This window comes from Oncorhynchus mykiss, chromosome 27, assembly GCF_057628025.1.
Source record: "Oncorhynchus mykiss isolate SJ-2025 chromosome 27, ASM5762802v1, whole genome shotgun sequence".
In the NCBI taxonomy this organism is placed as follows: Eukaryota; Metazoa; Chordata; class Actinopteri; order Salmoniformes; family Salmonidae; genus Oncorhynchus; species Oncorhynchus mykiss.
Window position 1 is genome coordinate 22225194 of NC_143048.1, and position 22247 is coordinate 22247440.

A 22247-nucleotide genomic window follows, 5' to 3' on the forward strand; every position below is an offset into this window, starting at 1 on the left:
CCTTCTCCCCCGAATGCTGTTTGGCCAGGCAGCCAGCTCTAGGAAGAGCGTTGGTGGTTCCAAACTTCTTCCATTTAAAAATGATGGAGGCCTCTGTGTTCTGGGGGACTTTCAATGCTGCAGACATATTTTTAGTACCCTTCCCCAGATCTGTGCCTCGTCACAATCCAGCCTCTGCGCTCTACGGACAATTCCTTTGACCACATGGCTGGGGTTTTTTCTCTGACATGCACTGCCAACTGTGGGACCTTATATAGACAATGTCCAATCAATTAAATTTACCACAGGTGGACTCCAATCAACTTAACAGGATGGAAATTTGGAGGCTAAGTTAGCCATAGCACTGTGAGTGATCAAGATCCAGCTAGCATAATGGGGAACACTTGAAGAGAATTTAAACTTTTATGTCAAACATAATTTGCCTAGTTAAATAAAGGTCAAATAACAAATACAAATATTTTGAAATTCAAAATTTTTATAACATGTTCATCTAATGTGGACTAACAGGGTGGAAATGTAAGAGTGAGACATACTGACTAACATCATGAAACATTAAAATATAGATTAAAATCGGGTGTTGATAATTGACACTTCCTGAACGTGATATCATTGTGGGAAGGGGCTGTTTTTTAAAGGAGTATTACTGCAAACTAACAGGGTGGAAAGTGACATCAGGGACACACAGGAAGAAATAATACTAATAATAATAATAATGAGAGAATTCTTTTTTATAGATGACAGATATTTTACGTAGGACTACAAAATAATGAATACATATTTGGAATATTTTATTGTTTAATTGCTTATATTTCTCGTTTAAATTGATGAATTAGCAACTGGGGACATGTCAAAAACGCCAACATACACTGAAAACAAAATGGTCAAAATGAATAAAATTCCCTTTGAGATCCATATCTTTGTATTTTTATTTCAAAGGACATCTAACTTTACATTTTACACTAAATAAGGTACCGCATAACACTAATGACCCTGGTAGTCCCCACTCTGGTTGCAGATACATGAGTTAGCCTTCAATTTGATTTATTTTTGAGCATGAACGGTGCAGCATTTGCGCGAATGCTGTGCATTGATCTACCCATATTTCCCCTCGATCATACCGACAGTGTTTGCGTATTGGTACACCAAAAGTAACGTTACATCAACTTGCAGCGCGTTCGGATTTTATCGAACAAATGCATCAAATTGAATGCGTAGACGGGTTTACAGAAATGGTAGCAGAAGATGAATGTTGAAGTTTTGTTGCACGCATATCAAGATGACGCTGCGTACCATTTTTCTCAAAACAGTGTAGGTGTGTTCCATGTGTAGAATCAACAAAGTTGCGCCAACGCTGCGTTTTCAGACACGCTTAATCGAACGCGAAGCAATACACATTGGTAACAAACAACAAATCCAGGCTTCAGCTGTTTGGTTGATCTTATGGACCACTTGGCATCTTTTGGAAGTAAGTGTTGACTAAAATGCACATTTAAAAACAGCGTACAAATACGGCTTAAATAGTTTGCACGAAATATCGGCATCCATCTAACTAGCTTATTGCTCAGCTCGTCGTGCTACATAGCTAGCTAACGTTAGCTAGGTAGAAGGCAGCTCAGCTAGCGAGATTTCTAACAATTAGCTTAGAGTTAGCCATTTAGCTAGCTAAACTATATGTATCAGTTTCTTTCATGTAATCCATTCAATCGGCTAACTAATCCATCATTTAATTGTCTCCTAGCTTCCGACTTGAAGTACCTAGCTAGCTACATTATCTAGCCAACGTTAACTGTGTTGTTAGCTACTGCTAAATTTGATGCTGGCTTTAAATCTGACCAATAACACATTTTAAGAGGATTTACAGTATCTAAAGTCTACATATTCTTACCAGTAAAACTGGCAAGTTTTGCGACATAACGCGGATTTATTTTCAGATAACCCTTTTTAAAATGATTATTCATAGGACATGCATTTAATTCTAATTAGCAGAACAAGTGCCAGCGCATTTCTCTCAGTGGAACATCATCATTACAGCGATCACATCTTCCATTCAGGTTGCAGTATAAATGAGGAATATCCCAGGTCTCCTTCCGGACAGCCGGCCACCAACGACACACTTATTATATGGAGTTTTATTGATTTCAAGCGCCTTCATACAATCCTTATGTGCCTCGATGAGATCTGTCCAACTTTCTTCACCCTTCTCAATGATGCAAACATTCCTGACTTCGTCTCAGGGCACACAACAGAGTTTCAGTGGTTTCTTCCCTGTGCCCTTAATGGCCCGACGCTGGCAGCATACACTGAGGACATTTTTCAGGTTAGCTAGCTAGCTGTTACGCCTTCATGCGCATGGATGCCGATTTATGTCTTTCAGATGACCCTTCTGACAAGCCCCCATGTCGAGGTTGCTCATCTAACCTGGTGGAACCCTATATAAAATGTGCGGAGTGTGGACCCTCACCTTTCCTTCTCTGTCTCCAGGTGAGGGGTGCACATTGCTTCCTCGGGCATGCACATAAAACTGTTTATACATTTTGCCTAGCTTGATAACTTTGCATCTCTGCTGACACTTGAATTGTTTAATCCAAATATGTTACAGTGTTTTACCAGAGGGTTTGAGTTCAAGAAACATGAGAGTAATCACAAGTATGAAATCATGGTAAGACATTGGAAATTGTGGTGTCCATTCTGATTAACATATATAATATTGACTCTTTAGTTATCCATTATTTACCAAAAGTATGCTTCTGGCAAGCTATTGTGATCATGCTCAATACCATGCCTCCTCCCTCACAGACATCAGACTTCCCTGTGCTGGAACCTAGCTGGACAGCACAGGAGGAGATGGCCCTTCTGGAAGCAGTCATGGACTGTGGCTTTGGGAACTGGTAAGTAGACACACACATTCTCTGACTCTCTCACTCTTGTCATATACAGTTGAAATCGGAAGTTTGCATACACCTTAGCCAAATACATTTAAACTCAGTTTTTCACAATTCCTGACACTTAATCCTAATACAAATTCCCTGTCTTAGGTCAGTTAGGATCACCAGAGAGAATGATTTTATTTCTTTCATCACATTCCCAGTGGGTCAGAAATTTACATCTACTCAATTAGTATTTGGTAGCATTGTTTAACTTGGGTCAAACGTTTTGGGTAGCCTTCCACAAGCTTCCCACAATAAGTTGGGTGAATTTTGACCCATTCCTCCTGACAGAGCTGGTGTAACTGAGTCAGGTTTGTAGGCCTCCTTGCTCGCACACACTTTTTCAGTTCTGGCCAAACATTTACTATGGGATTGAGGTCAGGGCTTTGTGATGGCCACTCCAATACCTTGACTTGGTTGTCCTTAAGCCATTTTGCCACAACTTTGGAAGTATGCTTGAGGTCATTGTCCATTTATTTGGAAGGCTCATTTGCGACCAAGCTGCCGCCTACTTCCTGACTGATGTCTTGAGATGTTGCTTCAATATACCCACATAATTTTCCTGTCTCATGATGCCATCTATTTTGTGAAGTGCACCAGTCCCTCCTGCAGCAAAGCACCCCCACGACATGATGCTGCCACCCCCGTGCTTCACGGTTGGGATGGTGTTCTTTGGCTTGCAAGCCTCTCCTTTTTTCCTCCAAACATAATGATGGTCATTATGGCCAAACAGTTCTATTTTTGTTTCATCAGACCAGAGGACATTTCTCCAAAAAGCACAATCTTTGTCCCCATGTGCAGTTGCAAACCGTAGTCTGGCTTTTTTTATGGCGGTTTTGGAGCAGTGGCTTCTTCCTTGCTGAGCGGCCTTTCAGGTGATGTCGATATAGGACTTGTTTTACTGTGGATATAGACACTTTTGTACCTGTTTCCTCCAGCATCTTCACAAGGTCCTTTGCTGTTGTTCTGGGATTAATTTGCACTTTACGCGCTAAAGTACGTTCATCTCTAGGAGACAGAACGCGTCTCCTTCCTGAGCGGTATGACGGCTGCGTGTTCCCATGGTGTTTATACTTGCGTACTATTGTTTATACAGATGAATGAGGTACTTTCAAGCGTTTGGAAATTGCTCCCAAGGATTAACCAGACTTGTGGTCTACAATTTATTTTCTGAGGTCTTGATTTCCCCTTGATGTCAAGCAAAAAGGCACTGAGTTTGAAGGTAGGCCTTGAAATACATCCCCAGGTACACCTCCAATTGACTCAAATTATGTAAACTAGCCTATCAGAAGCTTCTAAAGCAATGACATAATTTTCCAAGCTGTTTAAAGGCACAGTCAACTTAGTTTATGTAAACTTCTGACCCACTGGAATTGTGATACAGTGAAATAATCTGTCTGTAAACAATTGTTGGAAAAATGAATTGTGTCATGCACAAAGTAAATGTCCTAACCGACTTGCCAAAACTATAGTTTGTTAACAAGGAATTTGTGGAGTTGTTGAAAAACAAGTTTTAATGACTCCAACCTAAGTGTATGTAAACTTCCTTACTTCAACTGTATTACAAACTTGCAGACTAGTTGCCATTTGCAGTCTGATTTGTTCTGTAACATCACTCACTTGTACTGTCTGCCCATATCAATATAAACACGTTCAAGTTGATAACAAAAACATAACTGTCACTTTCCTGTTTGACTCTGCACAGGCAGGATGTGGCGTATCAGATGCGCACCAAAAACAAGGAGGAGTGTGAAGCCCACTACATGAAGAACTTCATCAACAATCCCCTGTTCTCCTCCACCCTGCTCAACCTCAGACAGATAGAGGAGGCTCGTACTGCAGACACAGCCATTCCCTTCAAACGTCAGTATACACACCACACACCTACTCCTCTGGACTTCTCCCTTCATAGTAATAAGGAGAGTTTGTTTGTCACACAAGTTATAGTAGAATTCTTAAGCCACACAACAAATACGATTTAGGATATGCTTTTGTGTATGACCTCGACTAACCTGTACCCCTGCACATTGACTCGGTACTGGTACCCCTTGTGTATATAGCCTCAGTATTGTTATTTTGTGTTACTTAATATTTTTGAACTTTAGTTTATTTAGTAAATATTTTCATAACTCTATTTCTTGAAATGCATTGTTGGTTAAGGCCATGTAAGTAAAGCATTTCACGGTAAGGTCTACCTACACCTGTTGTATTCAGCACGCATTTAATTTGATGTCCAGCTGATAAAGGCAGGGAGGAATACATGGCTTTTTTCATTTATCTGATATGCAACTACATCGTTCCTCATTTATGCTTTATTTCTTACACAGTAATAACTTGATTACTGTACTGTCATGTTTGTCATGAGGGACTTTTCAGATCACTAGGTAAAAATACTCTGTTGGTTTTCCTCCCAGCCACTGACGACCCCCCCAGGCCCACCTTTGACTCCCTGTTGTCTCGAGACATGGCTGGATACATGCCTGCCAGAGCAGACTTCATGGAGGTGAGAGGAACTAGGGTCTTAAAGCGTCCATGCCTTTAGTAGTTCCAATCACATAGTCGGACATAGACGTTCCGTTTTTCTGTTCTGCATGTTCAAAGAACATATCCCTATGTCATAATGAGTATGTTCTCATAATCTTGGCATATTATGATTGGAATCATAGGAAGTACTTAAAGATCACCAAGACAGAACCCTTGCCACCCATGTATGAATGAAGATATTAATTCTCCTGATGGCCGCCTCACTGCAGTCTTATTGTACTCTGACTCATCTCCTTGTACCTCTGTGATTCTTTCCTGCTATTTGTCATCCTGTCTAGGAATTTGACAACTATGCTGAGTGGGATCTGAAAGACATTGATTTTGTGGATGATGACTCAGACATACTACATGGTGAGTTGAAAGTGCTATCATTGTATTTGAATTGAGAGAAAAGTCCAACCCTGCTTATGTTTATTGTACATGTACTGTGTTTTAATATCATCATTGCCTTGTCTGACACATTTGTCTGGTTCTTTCTAGCGCTGAAGATTGCCGTTGTTGACATATACCATTCAAGGTTAAAGGAGAGAGGAAGAAGAAAGAAGTAAGTTGAAATATTTTGCGTTTAACTATAAAGATGTAATGGACTTATTCAGCTCAATTCTTAGAAGCTTTGCCCTTTATCATATGCCTGTAATACTCTGCAAATGTTGCCACAATAACATTTGGCTTTCCAAAATCAGTAATGTGATACCTACACAAGTAACATAACACTCTACACTAGCCTGTTCAGAATCACCGGTTGCTATTAATGCTGAAAGGCTTAAACATTACACAACTCAAATTTGAGTATTGTTTGACCTGGCCACCCTTTTAAATGAATTTGAGATGTTCATGGATTGTCACATTCCGTCCACTGCCCCGTTCAGTGTGTGTCAGTACTGGTCTTGGCCACGGTGGTCAGTCCATTCATGTGGTAATACATCCATCATTAAATCGGACTTAACGAATTGCTGCTCCCCTAACTCTGTGGAATGGCATGTGGGGCAGGTATGGTATGTTAGCTGGCCAGAGCTCCCAGGACCATGCATGCATGTGTGTCCCAAATGGCATCCTATTCCCTACATAGTGCACTACTTTTGGTGGGCCCTGGTCAAAAGTAGTGCATTATGTAGGGAATAGTGTGCCATTTGGGATGCAAACACTGCTAGCCTACCCCCAGCTGGTGACATATATTTTTATTTTATTTAACCTTTATTTAACTAGGCAAGTCAGTTAATAACAAATTCTTATTTACAATGACAGCCTACCCCAGCTAAACCCTAACCTGGACAACGCTGGGCCAATTGTGCGCCGCCCTATGGGACTCAATCACGGCTGGTTGAATAGAACCAGGGTCTGTAATGACGCCTCTAGCACTGAGATGCAGTGCCTTACACGGAACCCAAACCGGCTGCGTGCGTGCGCTATTGTGCATACATTTATTTTGTCCCCCTACACCAAACGCGATCCCGACATGCAGGTTAAAATATCAAAACAAACTCTGAACCGATGACATTCATTTGGGGACAGGTCAAAAATAATTAAACATGTATGGGAATTTAGCTAGTTAGCTTGCACTTGCTAGCTAATGTGTCCCATTTAGCTAGCTTGCTGTTGCTAGCAAATTATTATTTTTTATAAAAATGTTGGTATCCAATTGTTAGTAGTTACTATCTTGTCTCATCGCTACAACTCCCGTACGGGCTCGGGAGAGACGAAGGTCGAAAGCCATGCGTCCTCCGAAACACAACCCAACCAAGCTGCACTGCTTCTTAACACAGCGTGCATCCAACCCGGAAGTCAGAGGAAAAACCGTGCACCTGGCGACCTGGTTAGCGTGCACTGCGCCCGGCCCGCCACTGGAGTCGCTAGTGCGCGATGAGACAAGGATATCCCTACCGGCCAAACCCTCCTTAACCCGGACGCTGCGCCCGGCCCGCCACTGGAGTCGCTAGTGCGCGATGAGACAAGGATATCCCTACCGGCCAAACCCTCCTTAACCCGGACGACGCTAGGCCAATTGTGCGTCGCCCCACAGACCTCCTGGTCGCCCTGTTGCTAGCTCATTTGTCCTGGGATATAAACATTGAGTTGTTATTTTACCTGAAATGCACAAGGTCCTCTACTCCGACAATTAATCCACACATAAAACAGCCAACCGAATCGTTTCTAGTCATCTTTCCTCCTTCCAGGCTTTTTCATCTTTGAACTTTATATGGTGATTGGCATCTACACATTCACAGTATTACCACGACAACCGGCAAAATATTCAATCACCCATATGGGTATAACCAATGAGGAGATGGCTTCTATAAACCAATAAGGAGATGGGAGAGGCAGGACTTGCAGCGCGATCTGCGTCAGAAAAATTTTGGCCCTTGGCGTTGCAGACGCTCGTTGGCGTGCGCGAGCAGTGTGAGTGCAGTAATTGAATAACATGGATTTCTACATTTATTTTGTGGCGCACGTGACGTGTTCGGTCTGGTCAGCATGTTAGTCCGCTGCGCCACTTGGGAGTGGTCTAATGGCAAAGGCCCAAGGCAGTGACCTGCAGGCCACAGAGTTCAGACGCAGTAGGCCTCACTGTCCGGTCCTGTTTAACATCACAGGAAGGCTACTTGTTGCAAAGCTGTTCTATATCACAATCACAACTTCAAGCTATGTGGTTCAGGTTCAACAGCTATATGGTACCATCACTCATTCAATTAATGTCAGTCTAAACCCACTGCTGTTTTCATTCACTCTACCAGCCTGAGAGTTTGCTGGTATTTACCAATGGACGGTGTCCATATTAATGTTGTGTGTCTTCCAGGATAATCCGGGACCATGGACTGATCAACCTGAGGAAGTTCCAAAGTAAGTGCTCTCCTAACAGATTAGAGCTGGGTTGCATAACCACCAGCAAACCAGGCATTAATATAACACCCAGACTGAATATGCATTATGTATCCATGGTTGCAATAATGATCAACAGTAACCTGTGATCCCGGAGGCACTGCCAGTGCTCTTATTTACGATGAACGCTGAGACCAGTGCGACGAGTGCCAGAGTGCCACAGCATAATTATTGCTCCACTATGAATAGATGCCTATGAAATGAACACTGCAGGTCTAATGACCAACTGTATTGGAGCTTTGAGCTCTTATTGATCCCCTCTCCATGGGCAGCGTTTCATCTAGCTTGGTAATATAATCGATGTTCATGTCCCACTTTTTATTCATGGAAGATGGGAAGGCAAGAGACTCCCTGAATAGATGTGTCCAATCAGTCCTCTTTTTCCTTTACTGCCCAGTGCAGTACTATATCCAGGTCATGCCCTGGGAAATTGGCTGTAGTTTTATGGGTGGAGGAGGACACCCTTACGTTTTATTTATTATTTACCAGCCTCCAGTCACTACCACCCACCTCCTCCCCCTCTCTCCTCTTATCTCTAGTCTTTCAAGACAAAAGAGAACCCAGAGTTGCCGTGGAGCTGCAGCCTGGTTGTCATGGAGACTGTCAAAGTGTGTGTGTCACGGTAATAGAAGCAGTTTCCAAGCCTGGGTGGCTCAGTGTCGTGCCTGGTCTGATCATGCTGTTGCTCCAGGCAGTTTGACCAACAGTCTCACTCCCCTTATAGACATCAGGACCACCAGTCCATTCCTGTTATGGAGTGTTTCAAATCTTTGACTTCGCTCAGCAGGACATTGACTCTACCTGTGTGTGTTTTGCTGCTATCTATACGTTGCTATCACTGTACAGCCTCCAAATAAATGAGGAACTCAGCTGCCAGCTTGAAGACAGACACAGATGTGCGGGGCACCAGCCTTGAGCTGCTGTCATACTACTACCCCACATTCACTGTGAACAGAATATAGAACTATCCAAGAAATTGTCATGTCTGCAAAGCCACCAGAGTCCACTCAATATATACCATAGGTATACAGGTAGATTCTTACGGCACAAAGTATGAAGTGGCTTTGACTAAATAGGTAATATGCTGCCGTTTGGGACACAAACACTAGCAATGATTTGAAAGAAGAGCAGCAGCAGCCCTTGAAGGGGGGTGAGGTGAGTAGGGTGGTATGGGGTGACCTGCCCATCGGGGGAGCTTTTACATCGGCCATGGCAGGGTATCTCATTGATGCAAGGGGGTCACTCCATGTGCGATGTCTGGACATTTCCTCCTCTGGTGTTCCGCAAAAGCCTCTAATCTAACAATATTGAATGTGATACAGATCTCCAATACAGATCACTGCTGTCATATTCTCTACAACATGGCTGCCAGCCCCTTTTCCTGGAGATCTACCAAGTTTACAGTCCAACTCTAATTTACCAACTCATTCTAGTTATTAACTGCTCACCAAGACCTTAACTGGCTGAGTCCGGTATGTAGGGTTGGACTGAACCTACAGGGCGGTAAGATCTCCAGGAAGAGGGTTGGACTGAACCTACAGGACGGTAGATCTCCAGGAGGAGGGTTAGACTGAACCTACAGGACGGTAGATCTCCAGGAAGAGGGTTAGACTGAACCTACAGGACGGTAAGATCTCCAGGAAGAGGGTTGGACTGAACCTACAGGACGGTAGATCTCCAGGAGGAGGGTTAGACTGAACCTACAGGACGGTAGATCTCCAGGAAGAGGGTTAGACTGAACCTACAGGACGGTAGATCTCCAGGAAGAGGGTTGGGCAGCCCTGCTCTACAATAACAGCTACATATCACATGACCATTGTGTTTTTGTCTTCCAGTTCTGGAGCGTCGCTACCCTAAGGAGGTACAGGATCTGTATGATGCTATGAGACGTTTTGCCAGGGTGGTGGGCCCCATCGAACACGACAAGTTCATAGAGAGTCATGCATGTGAGTTTAACATTATGATATTGTACATGCACACACAGTAGACATGTTGATGTTAACACCAATATAATTGTTTCTTCCAACCCCTCCCCCTCTGGTCTACACAGAGAGCAGTCACACATCCAGTGTTCCCCTGTGTTTAATATTGTGGGTAACACTACGGTCATCAGCGTGGTAATGAGCCAGTCAGATTATCTCCTGTCCCTACGCAGCAGCAGACCCCAACGGGGTGACTGGATGTGTGAACTCCCTTTTGAGTGAGAGGCGTGTGTCTGTGCGTTTGTGTCTGGGGATGAGACATCATCTCGTTCTAATTAAAGGGCTGGGGCTTCAGAATAGCATGGCGCTACTCCATTGTTGTGTCAGAGAGAACAGCCGTAGAGTCTGCCTGAGCTACAACTCTGGTCTGATCAGCTCTGATGTTGGGAAGCACAGATCTGAGGGGTAAAGTGTTTCTCACTCTGTCTGCCTTTCTGTTCGTCCGTCTGTCCGCCTGTCTACAGTAGAGACCGTTGAGGTGAGTGTGGACAGGCCTCATTGACCTCGTCCTCCTTGTCTTTCAGTGGAGTTTGAGCTGAGGAGAGAGATCGGCAGGCTACAGGAGTACAGGAGAGCAGGCATCCAGTCTTTCTGCAGTGAGTCCAGTCTACCCATCTAACCCCATCACCAAGGCCCATACAGCTCTAAAAAGTAGTACAATTTGTAGGAAAATTGTGCATTTTGGGACATAGCCAGAGCCTCATTAGTAACTCCCTTGTGTCAGCCAGGACCCAGGGCTGACTGACTGCCCCAGTAACCCCCTCACTCCTCTATGTCCCCCTGCAGGTGCCAAGGTGTATGAGCGTGTGAAGCAGGTGAGGGAGGATGAGCGGAGGAAGAGGACCATGCTAGTTGATGTGCTGCAGTACATTCAGGACGGACGGGCCTGCCAGCAGTGGCTCAGCAAACAGGCTGCCATGTAATCCTTCCTCCTTACTCTTGTGTGGTGTTTCACTATCCATTGCTCTGGATCCTGTGGTTGTACATTCATGTTCAAGTCAATCACTAGCCCACCTGATTCCACTAATCAAGGGCTTGATAAGTTGACTAGTTGAATTAGGGGTGCTAGCACCGGACTATAACTGAGGTACCACCCACCTACTCTGTAGTTTATTACTGTGTGCTTGGCTCTAACGGCAACAAGTAGTGCTTGATTGTAAAAAAAAATTAAACAACAAGAATAGCAATACTTATCTTAAGCCCATCTCTTGGGTATTCTCCAAGTTCTGATAATTATTCTTCATGAAGAAAAAGAACAAAACTGCTAGTGTGTGTGATGATTCATTCTCTCTCTGGACGAGGGTCCCAGAGAGTGAGAATTGTGTGTGTGCTGCTTGTAGTGACGCTATTATCTCACTTCACAGTGACGCTGGTATCACTCCTGTTGTCACCACCATCACCACATCAGGTAAGGACTCTTCATCTCCCACTCCCTCTCCTTCTCTCCGACTTTTCTTGTCATGGCAACAGGTGGAGTCACGTTAATGCATTCTCAGAGATGCTCATTCAGAAATACGCTCGACAAACAGGACGAATATGTGTTTTTGTCTCTAGCTTTATCTTTCCGTTGTCATTCTGTAACCTCCAGTGCACAAGTAGGACACATCTATGTACACTCAGTCATTTCCATCCATTTACACTAATTTGCCTATTGTAAATATTTGTCTTTATTTTCCAACAAAACGGATTACCTGGATTCATCAACCTGTCAGGTTGTCATTTAAAACAACAGAACAGTCAGGTTTTACGTCGGTTTAAATGTGTGTGATTAATTGTTCCACAGCAACAGGCAGGAGATGCGCCCCTCCTCTCAACCTGACTGGCCTGCCAGGGACAGAGAAGCTCAACGACAGGGAGAAAGAGGTACAAATAGAATTGCATATAAAATACATTCTATTACATATGAATTCTAGGATCTTTATGGATGTAAGGCTCTCAGCCCCACCAGGAAAGTACATGCATTCCCTACATAGTGCACTACTTTTAGTAGTACACTCTAACCCGAGTTGTGACTAACCTGATTCACCTTATTGGCCAGCTAGATTAGGTTTGGTGCAAAAATCAATATTACATTAGCTCTCCGGGAACAGGTTTGGGGAACACAGTGGAATTTGGGACGCAGGCTTAAACAGCGGGTTGGGGTCATAGTGGGTCATGGTGACTGGTATTGTGTTGATGTAACATGGCGTCTCTGTCCTGTGGCTGTCTGCAGTTGTGCCAGGTGGTGCGTCTGGTGCCAGGTGCCTACCTGGAGTACAAGCAGGCTCTGCTGAACGAGTGCAGGCGGCAGGGTGGTCTACGGCTGGCACAGGCCCGGGCACTCATCAAGATCGACGTCAACAAGACACGCAAGATCTACGACTTCCTGATCAAGGAGGGCTACATCAACAAAGCCTAGGCCAGCCTGAGAGACAGGTTGTGTCCTAAATGGGACCATTTTCCCTATATAGTGCACTACTTTTGACCAGAGCCAGGTGTAATTTGGGACCCATTCAGAGTCAGGACTGTTCCAGCAGGGATCATGGCTGGACTGGACACTAACTGATACATTTTATACTCATGTTGTTTTGGTGAAATGATGTTGTCACGTGCTGTGAGAACTAAGTTTCAATGGCCCTCCTTTGTTTGAATGTTTGTTTTCCTATCGTATCTCTAAATTTGTCATCAACTTCAGGTCCTACATTTTGCATCAGTCTTGCCTTGTATATGTTCTAACTTCTAACCAAACTGACATACCTTCCTATTTGTACAGTACTTTATTGTCAGTGACACAGCAGCAGATAAGAAAATAACAGTGTATTTATTTCTCCTGTAATAAAATGTTTTATGTAAAAAGTATTACAGTATATGGTGTAGTATTTTACTTATTATTGTGTAATAGCAGTTACCTGTTTATTAATGCTATTACATGATAACCAACTTTCCATCATAGCATCAGTGCTGAGTTGCTTTATGTAAGCAGGTCCTGTTAGTGACACCTCTCCCAGACTCCCAGTTTGACAATGGGCTCCATCTCTGATTTGATTAATTCTCTGCCAGTGTAGTGGGTCTGGGGGTCGTATACATAAAGCGTTTCAGACCCCCTCCCCCATCCATATAACCTTATTCTTTAAGATGTAAAACTGATCCTTGAATCGGCGCTCTTACTTGGATGTTAAATGAATATACGTTTTGGTGTGACGAGGGAGAGCTAACTACCACCTAGATCCAGTCAGCCAGCTAGCCCAGCGGCCTCTCCCTCCTCTCTCTACTCTGATGGCATTATCAGAGCAGTGGCGTCACGTCAGAGCAGCGCTTACAATCTGATTACTGCCCCAGATCCCTCCTTTGATGATAAGGAGGAGGCTGCTTCCTGAAATGGAGGCCTTGGGCCTGGAAATGTGCTCCGCTTACAGGGAGGAAGAAGCCACACAGTCTGTTTTGCAACCTAATATTATTTCTCGTGAGGTTGTAGGTGTATGGGAGAGTTTTAAAAAAGGTGTCAGCATTTATTTAACCTTCTTTCTGCTGCAGGGCATGTTGGTGTAAGCGCTGCCTCCCAGGTACAATGTCTGGGCTCTCGATCAATGTGACTGCGGGGCAACGTGAGCCCTTATCTGCCTTCCAAGTGGGCCCAGGTTAAAAATAGTGCATTATATAGGGAACAGGGTGTCATTTTGGACATACACACTGCCACCCGCCTACCTCCTGGTGAAAAGATTGAGTGTGAAACAGGAAAGAGAGACTGTGTCCGAAATGGTACATTATTCTCTATTAAGTGCTCTACTTTTGACCAGAGCCCATAGGCCAGGCCTGGTCAAAAGTAGTGCACTATAAAGTGAATAGGGTGTCGTTTGGGGCGTAGATAGAGTCAGGTGTCATGGGAGGAAATCAGGATGAGGTTCTGTGGGCGAGAGAATATTTATCAGGCAGTAAGAAGCTCTGGGACATTCATTTTGAAACCAGGGTCTCATGGCCAGGTAAACAAGTTCATTTGTTGGGTTGTCTGGAGTTCTCTCTGGATTTATTGCAGCAGTTGAGTTAGATGAGTGCTGTATACCAGGGTTTCCTAAACTCGATCCTGGGGCCCACTGTGTGCACTACACAGCTGATTCAAATAACCAACTCATCATCAAGCTTCAATTATTTGAATACGCTGTGTAGTGCTGGGGGGGGGGGGGGAATGTGCCCCCAAGGGAGGCCCCAGGACCAAGTTTGGGAAACCCTTCGGTATACAACGGCTAGATGTTATTTGGAATAAAAAACTCATCAGTAAGTTTAGTTGTTCAAATTACAACAAAAGCTGTTGACAACGAGCTGTTGCTTGTCTTGGGGGGAGTGTAAAACCAAGCCTGCTGGGCCCAGCTACAGTGTAAAACCAAGCTGGCTGGGTTTAACTACAGTGTAAAACCAAGCCTGCTGGGCCCAGCTACAGTGTAAAACCAAGCTGGCTGGGTTTAACTACAGTGTATAACCAAGCTGGTAGGGTTTATCGACAGTATAAAACCAAGCAGGCTGGGCCCAGCTACAGTGTAAAACCAAGCTGGCTGGGTTTAACTACAGTGTAAAACCAAGCTGGCTGGGTTTAGCTACAGTATAAAACCAAGCTGGCAAGGTTTAGCTACAGTATAAAACCAAGCTGACAGGGTTTAGCTACAGTACAAAACCAAGCTGGCAGGGTTTAGCTACAGTATAAAGCCAAGCTGGCAGGGTTTAGCTACAGTATAAAACCAAGCTGGCAGGGTTTAGCTACAGTATAAAACCAAGCTGGCAGGGTTTAGCTACAGTGTAAAACCAAGCTGGCAGGGTTTAGATACAGTATACAACCAAGCTGGCAGGGTTTAGCTACAGTATAAAACCAAGCTGGCTGGGTTTAGCTACAGTGTAAAACCAAGCTGACAGGGTTTAGCTACAGTATAAAACCAAGCTGGCTGGGTTTAGCTACAGTGTAAAACCAAGCTGGCAGGGTTTAGCTACAGTATACAACCAAGCTGGCTGGGTTTAGCTACAGTATAATACCAAGCTGTCTGGGTTTAGCTACAGTATAATACCAAGCTGGCTGGGTTTAGCTACAGTGTGAAACCAAGCTGGCTGGGTTTAGCTACAGTATTAAACCAAGCTGGCAGGGTTTAGCTACAGTGTAAAACCAAGCTGGCTGGGTTTAGCTACAGTATTAAACCAAGCTGGCAGGGTTTAGCTACAGTGTAAAACCAAGCTGGCTGGGTTTAGCTACAGTGTAAAACCAAGCTGGCTGGGTTTAGCTACAGTATCAAACCAAGCTGGCAGGGTTTAGCTACAGTATAAAACCAAGCTGGCTGGGTTTAGCTACAGTATAAAACCAAGCTGGCAGGGTTTAGCTACAGTATAAAACCAAGCTGGCTGGGTTTAGCTACAGTATAAAACCAAGCTGGCAGGGTTTAGCTACAGTATAAAACCAAGCTGGCAGGGTTTAGCTACAGTATAAAACCAAGCTGGCTGGGTTTAGCTACAGTATAAAACCTAGCTGGTAGTGTTTAGCTACAGTATAAAACCAAGCTGGCTGGGTTTAGCTACAGTATAAAACTAAGCTGGCAGGGTTTAGCTACAGTATAAAACCTAGCTGGTAGGGTTTAGCTACAGTGTAAAACCAAGCTGGCTGGGTTTAGCTACAGTATAAAACCACGCTGGCTGGGTTTAGCTACAGTGTAAAACCAAGATGGCTGGGTTTAGCTACAGTATAATACCAAGCTGGCAGGCGCAGCAGGCAGATGGAGCAGATGTTAGTGTCAGTGCTCTGTGTGTGGAGATCTGCCATTTCTCTCTTCACCCACACACTGTCTGTTCATATGCACTCACCATCCCTCCCTTCCCCCGTCCATCCCTTCATCCCTCCCTACAAAGGTGAAGTGGTACTGACTTCCTTTTTGGGAAACTCTACTCTGTACATCCATTGAAGCTAAAGTGCATGTGATAGCTCCACTTTCTGCATTTTGCATAAAGCACAGAATGCAAGTGGAACCTGTTTTCCCCAGCACACAGTACTGTTGTTTTTCATTTTGCAGCTGTTAATATACACTATATATACAAAAGTATGTGGACACCCCTCAAATTTGTGGATTTGGCTATAAAATTGAGCACACAGCCATGCAATCTCCATAGAGAAACATTAGCTGTAGAATGGCCTTACTGAAGAGATCAGTGATTTTCAACGTGGCACCGTCATAGGATTCCATCTCTCCAACAAGTCAGTTCGTCAAATTTCGGCCCAGCTGAAGCTGCCCGGTCAACTGTGAGTGCTGTTATTGTGAAGTGGATACGTCTAGGAGGAACAACGGCTCAGCTGCGAAGTGGTAGACCACACAATCTCACAGAACAGTACCATTGAGTACTGAAGCACGTAGCGCGTAAGAATTGTCTGACCTCGGTTGCAGCACTTACTACCGAGTTCCAAACTGCCTCTGGAAGCAACATCAGCACAAGAACTGTTCATCAGGAGTTTCATGAAATTGATTTCCATGGCCGAGCAGCTGCACACAAGCCTAAGATCACCATGAACAACTTTGTGGCAACAGTTTGGGGAAGGCCCTTTCCTCTTTCAGCATGACAATGCCCCCGTGCACAAAGCGAGGTCCATACATGATTTGTGGAAGAATTTCACTGGCCTGCACAGAGCCCTGACTTCAACCCCATTGAACACCGTTGGGATGAATTGGAACGCCAACTGCGAGCCAGGCCTAATCGCCCAACATTCTAAGCTCAATAATTCTCCTGTGGCTAAATGGAAGCAAGTCCCGGTAGCAATGTTCCAACATCTAGTGGAATGCCTTCCCAGAAGTGTGGAGGCTGTTATAGCAGCAAAGGGTGGACCAACTCCATATTAATTCCCATTGCTTTGGCATGTGATGTTCGACAATCAGGTGTCCACATACGCTTGGTCATGTAGTGTATGAGATGGATTGAAATGGATGGCATCAGTGCCCTTGTTCTAGTAGTCTCAACTACTAGATTAATCAGTTAAATTCTGTCTGCCTATGTTCAGTCATCAAGGAAATATGATCAATCAATAGCTTGCAATACATCTGACAAACATATATTTGGATGAATAGCACTCACAGCTCTGTTGTGTACGCATACACAGTAAGCACAAGACACTGTAAGATAAGATAAATTGACTCTTCAGGATCATGCACAGGAAGTAATGTTTATTTGCTGATATTTTGAGTCATCATTCAGTGCCTGTCAGGTCTCACCTCACATGATCTCGTTCTGTGCAGTTCTCAGTGTTGAAGTGAGGAAGCATTTTACAAAGCCATAAGTATTGTGTAAACTCTGAAGAGACATTGGATAAAAACACAGCTCTCCTAAAGAAATGGGCATCTTGGTTTTAAAGCATCCCCCGTCTTCCTCAGTATCGATTTTCAACTTTGCTTTGAACTGCAGTGTTATTCGGTGAAAAGGGAAGAGAGATATTTCCTTCCAGTTGGTTGAATAAACAAGCACTCTTGGCTTTTTTTTCTGGTCAGTGGAGTCCTAGGCTGTGTGCCAAATGACACACTATTCCATATATAGTATACTACTTTTAACCAGGACCACTAGGGTCCTAAATCCTATATAGTATCCCACTATTTAGGGAACAGAGTGCCATTTGGGACATACAGTGCATTCGGGAAGTATTCAGACCCCTTCCCTTTTTCAAAAATCCTCATCAATCTATACACAACACCACATAATGACAAAGTGAAAACAGCTTTTTAGAATTTTTGAAAATGCATTAAAAATAAAAAACTAGGGCCACAAAGTATTCAGACACTTAGCAATGAGACTCGAAATTGAGCTCAGGTGCATCCTGTTTCCAATGATCATCCTTGAGATGTTTCTACAACATGACTAGAGTCCACCTGTGGTAAATTCAGTTGATTTGACATGATTTGGAAAGGCACACACCTGTCTATGTAAGGTCCCACAGTTGACAGCGCATGTCAGAGCATAAACCAAGCCATGAGGTCGAAGGAATTGTCCTGAGAGCTACAAGACAGGATTGTGTCGAGGCACAGACCTGGGGAAGGGTACCAAAAAATGTCTGCAGCAATGAAGATCCCCAAGAACACAGTGGCCTCCATCATTCTTAAATGGAAGAAGTTTGGAACCACCAAGATTCTTCCTAGAGCTGGCCGCCCGGCCAAACTGAGCAATCTGGGGAGAAGGGCCTTGGTCAGTGAGATGACCAAGAACCCGATGGTCACTCTGACTGAGCTCCAGTTCCTGTGGAGATGGAAGAACCCTCCAGGACAACCATCTCCGCAGCACTCCACCAATCTAGGTGTTTATGGTAGAGTGGACAGATGGAAGCCACTCCTCAGTAAAAGGCACATGACAGCCCGCTTGGGGTTTGCCAAAAGGCACCTAAAGGACTCTCAGACCATGAGAAACAACATTCTTTGGTCTGATGAAAACAAGATTGAACTCTTTGGTATGAATGCCAAGTGTCACATCTGTAGGAAACCTGGCACCATCCCTACGATGAAGCATGGTGGTGACAGCCCTGAATTGAACCTGATCAAACATCTCTGGAGAGATCTGAAAATAGATGTGCAGGACACTTCCCATCCAACCTGATAGAGTTTGAGAGGATCTGCAGAGAATAATGGGAGAAACCCCCTAAATACAGGTGTGCCAAGCTTGTAGCATCATACCCAAGAAGACTCGAGGCTGTAATCGCTGCGAAAGGTGCTTCAACAAAGTACTGAGTAAAGGGTCTGTATACTTATGTAAATGTGATATTTTCGTTTTTGCTTTGTCATTATGGGGTATTGTGTGTAGATTGATGAGAGAAAAAATACATTTTAGAATAAGGCTGTAACATAATAAAATGTGTAAAAAGTCAAGGGGTCTGAATACTTTCTGAATGCACTGTAACCCTGCTTCTGTTCCTGCTGAAAGGAAAACCTCCCTGCTCCCTTCTGCCAGGACCCTTTCCACCATTATTACTAGGCAGTGATTAACACAGAGGTGAACATGTCTGCCATTGTCAACACGCTGGGTTCCCTTGGCAACCAGGTCTCAGGCAATGAGGGGAGCTGTGTTGATAGCCACATACTCGTATATGCACAGCCACACACACACACGCACGCACGCACGCACGCACGCACGCACGCACGCACGCACGCACGCACACACACACACACACACACACACACACACACACACACACACACACACACACACACACACACACACACACACACACACACACACACACTCTTTCTCTCTTGCCCTGTTGCTCATGCTCATCTGCTGGGCAAAAGAGTCGTGACTAACCAAAGCAGAATTGGAGTCTGCTGTAGCACCCCCCCCCCCCCCCCCCCATCCCTGTCCGTGTTTCTCCTCACTAGCTGAGTCTGTAACCAAAGCCGAAGAGCAAGCAGCTGCATTCCATTAAACACATAACACAGTGTTTTTACACTCAATGTGGCACGCTTATTGAAGACATTTACTCTCAAGCATATTAATTATCAATCAGTCAAATCGTTATCCTATTAGGACAAAGAGCAACAACGAAGCTTGCAACCTCCCTCCTTTAGAGCTCTTTGATGCTCTGGCATCACTGGTTCTGCATGGTTTTCTTTGCAGTAGCTAGCAGCAGGTAAATGTGTTGTTTGAGATGGGAGTAGTCCTGGTCACAGTGACAGGGAGACACCATGCTGAGCCCAGACTTTCCTGCTCTGTTGCCAATGCAAACACTTACGATCCCAGGTCTATTTACTGCGGTTACAGCTGGAGCAATACTGGGAGGGAGGCGTCTGCGGGATCAATGGCAGCAGCCAGGGCTTAATTTAGACCGCCAGCCAAGTCCAGCACATCTACTCTCCATCGCTGACCACAAAACACTTTCCACACGCCTCGTCTTACCACCTCCCTGCCAAGGAGGATAATGCGTCAATGGCAGTCCCAAAATAAATGACAGAACAATCCGCAAGTGGCTCTTCCCTTTTGGTTGAGATAGTGTTGCAGCAAGGCTATGTGACAGAGCAGAGGATCAGGGTGGATCAGACTGTATTTTCTCAGATATCATAGTATTATCAGAGTATCAGGTGCTGTCTGAACTTTGTCCTACTAAATCATCTTTACACAGGCCTTTAATTCCACTATAGAGACTGTACTGTACCGACGTAAAACTCTGTGGAAAGATGCCATGCTGTCTAGAGACATGCCCACCTAAACCATTGAAGCTCCCTGGCAGACCCCCATACCCAAAGCCAGTCTCCTCTCACTCTAACCCATCTGGAAGTCTCTCTTTGTGGGAAAGCCACTCAGCTTAGAAAAGAAAGGTGCTATGTAGAACCTAAAAGGGTTCCTTGGCTGTCCCCATAGGAGAACCCTTTGAAGAACCCTTTTTGGTTGTAGGTAGAACCTTTTTGGGTTCCAAGTAGAACCATTTCAACAGATGTTTCTACATGGAACCCAAAAGGGTTCTAGCTGTAAACAAAACAGGTGCTCCTATGGAGACAGCCGAATAATGCTTTTTTCTAAGAGTGTACTAACGTCTCTTAAGGGGCAGATCTCTCTCAGCTCCTGCCAATGCTTCTGGAATAACACTTCTATTTCTTCTGTAGCGCTCTCTCTCACTGGGACACTAAAATGGGTTAGCTATCACGTCCAACATTCTTCCTAAATGATTAAATTGAACCTGGCTATCATGCCATGTTTTAATGTTCTTAATTTATTAGTGGGATTCAAGGTTCTCTGTATGAGCCATTGATAAGCCATAGAGAAACAAACTGCATTGTTATCTAGTAGTTATACCCCACCAGTCTTCATTATTTACGTGGTTACATACTACAATGTTATGTGAAAAGACGCCTGTGTGTGAAATGTTTGACACTCCAGCAAGTGTGACAGACGTCACTGTGCATGCTTAACAGCTTTGCTTCCACAAGTCTGCTACAAACAAACTCTGTTATATACAGTAGGCAGCCGGATTCAAGTCATTGTGGCCCTAGTGCAACCTGAACCCTACGACTCATCTGAGCACTTCTCTGAGTAGCGGGCAGTGGTACCGCCCACCCATTTGGACCAGACAGCTCCATTGAAATGAGGTTGCAGGTGCTTGTTGTTTTGGGGTGACAGTGAGTGTACATTCTTAGCCTCCATTGCAGAAGGCTCTGGAACCCTATTAAACCACCTCACCATCTCACCGCAATGCTTGTGACACATCTGACATTTCTGTCTCAATCGAGTCTCTCTCCCCCTCTCTGCAGCCTCCAGCACTCATACATGCTTTCCTCTCTGTGACTCTCTGTCTCTGTCCCCAATGGCACCCTATTCCTGATATAGTGCACTAAATAAGGAATAGGGTTCCATTAGGGATGCATACCCTGTCACTCTCCCTCTATCTTTTTTCAGTGTTGTCCTCCCCCTCTGTCCAAACACTCCTTATTAAATCTTACTGCTGGCTTGTATTTCCTTCATTCTATTGGCAGACATTACTATTTGCTCTGCTATCACAATTAGCTCCTTTCCAATGCATTTCTCTTGTGATTCTTTGATTAGCACGGACATGTAGCATGAGTTAATACCTGTCTCCTGCACCTCGTCCTGCCCTGTTCAATGAAATATGACATGACAATATAGAAAGAGGAACAATGTATGACTAGCTTTCAGCACCCTGTGTGTGTCCCAAATTGCACCCTATTCCTTATATAGTGCAATACTTTTGACCAGGGCCCATAGGGAATAGGGGACGTACAAAGCTTTTCACTCCCCCCTCCTCCCTCCCCCTTGTTTCTTTGCCGTCCTGCCCATCCAATCTAGCCAGGCAGCCAGCTCTAAATCACCAGTGTTGTGTTGTGTTGTGGCTGCACAGTCAGGTAGACAGACCACTGTTTGTTTCACAGTTGATTGACTTTGGTGATTATCAGCATTGAAGGTAATTAGGAGGGACTTAGAGCAGGGACCATGC

The 22247-nt window shown here is 44.4% G+C and overlaps 1 protein-coding gene and 1 pseudogene across 1 annotated transcript; one reads left to right on the forward strand and one right to left on the reverse strand.

Annotated features, from left to right (window-relative positions):
• Positions 1-980: 980 nt before the first annotated feature.
• tada2a (transcriptional adaptor 2A) lies at positions 981-13168 on the forward strand. Its single transcript, XM_021587971.3, has 15 exons — positions 981-1465; positions 2375-2481; positions 2600-2659; positions 2797-2888; positions 4633-4790; positions 5342-5430; positions 5750-5822; positions 5952-6015; positions 8266-8309; positions 10184-10294; positions 10855-10926; positions 11117-11249; positions 11695-11738; positions 12114-12193; positions 12543-13168. The coding sequence occupies exons 1-15, from the start codon at positions 1441-1443 to the stop codon at positions 12726-12728; spliced, it is 1338 nt and encodes a 445-aa protein (XP_021443646.1). The 5' UTR covers positions 981-1440; the 3' UTR covers positions 12729-13168.
• LOC149971278 (cytochrome c oxidase copper chaperone pseudogene) lies at positions 1972-2310 on the reverse strand (annotated as a pseudogene).
• Positions 13169-22247: the final 9079 nt, after the last annotated feature.

Excerpts from the sequence above, each read along its gene's own strand:
- tada2a (XM_021587971.3), top strand. The coding sequence starts at position 1,441 with ATGGACCACTTGGCATCTTTTGGAA. Across the intron at positions 1,466-2,374 it reads CCACTTGGCATCTTTTGGAA|ATGACCCTTCTGACAAGCCC; the intron begins GTAAGTGTTGAC and ends TATGTCTTTCAG. Across the intron at positions 10,295-10,854 it reads GTTCATAGAGAGTCATGCAT|TGGAGTTTGAGCTGAGGAGA; the intron begins GTGAGTTTAACA and ends CTTGTCTTTCAG.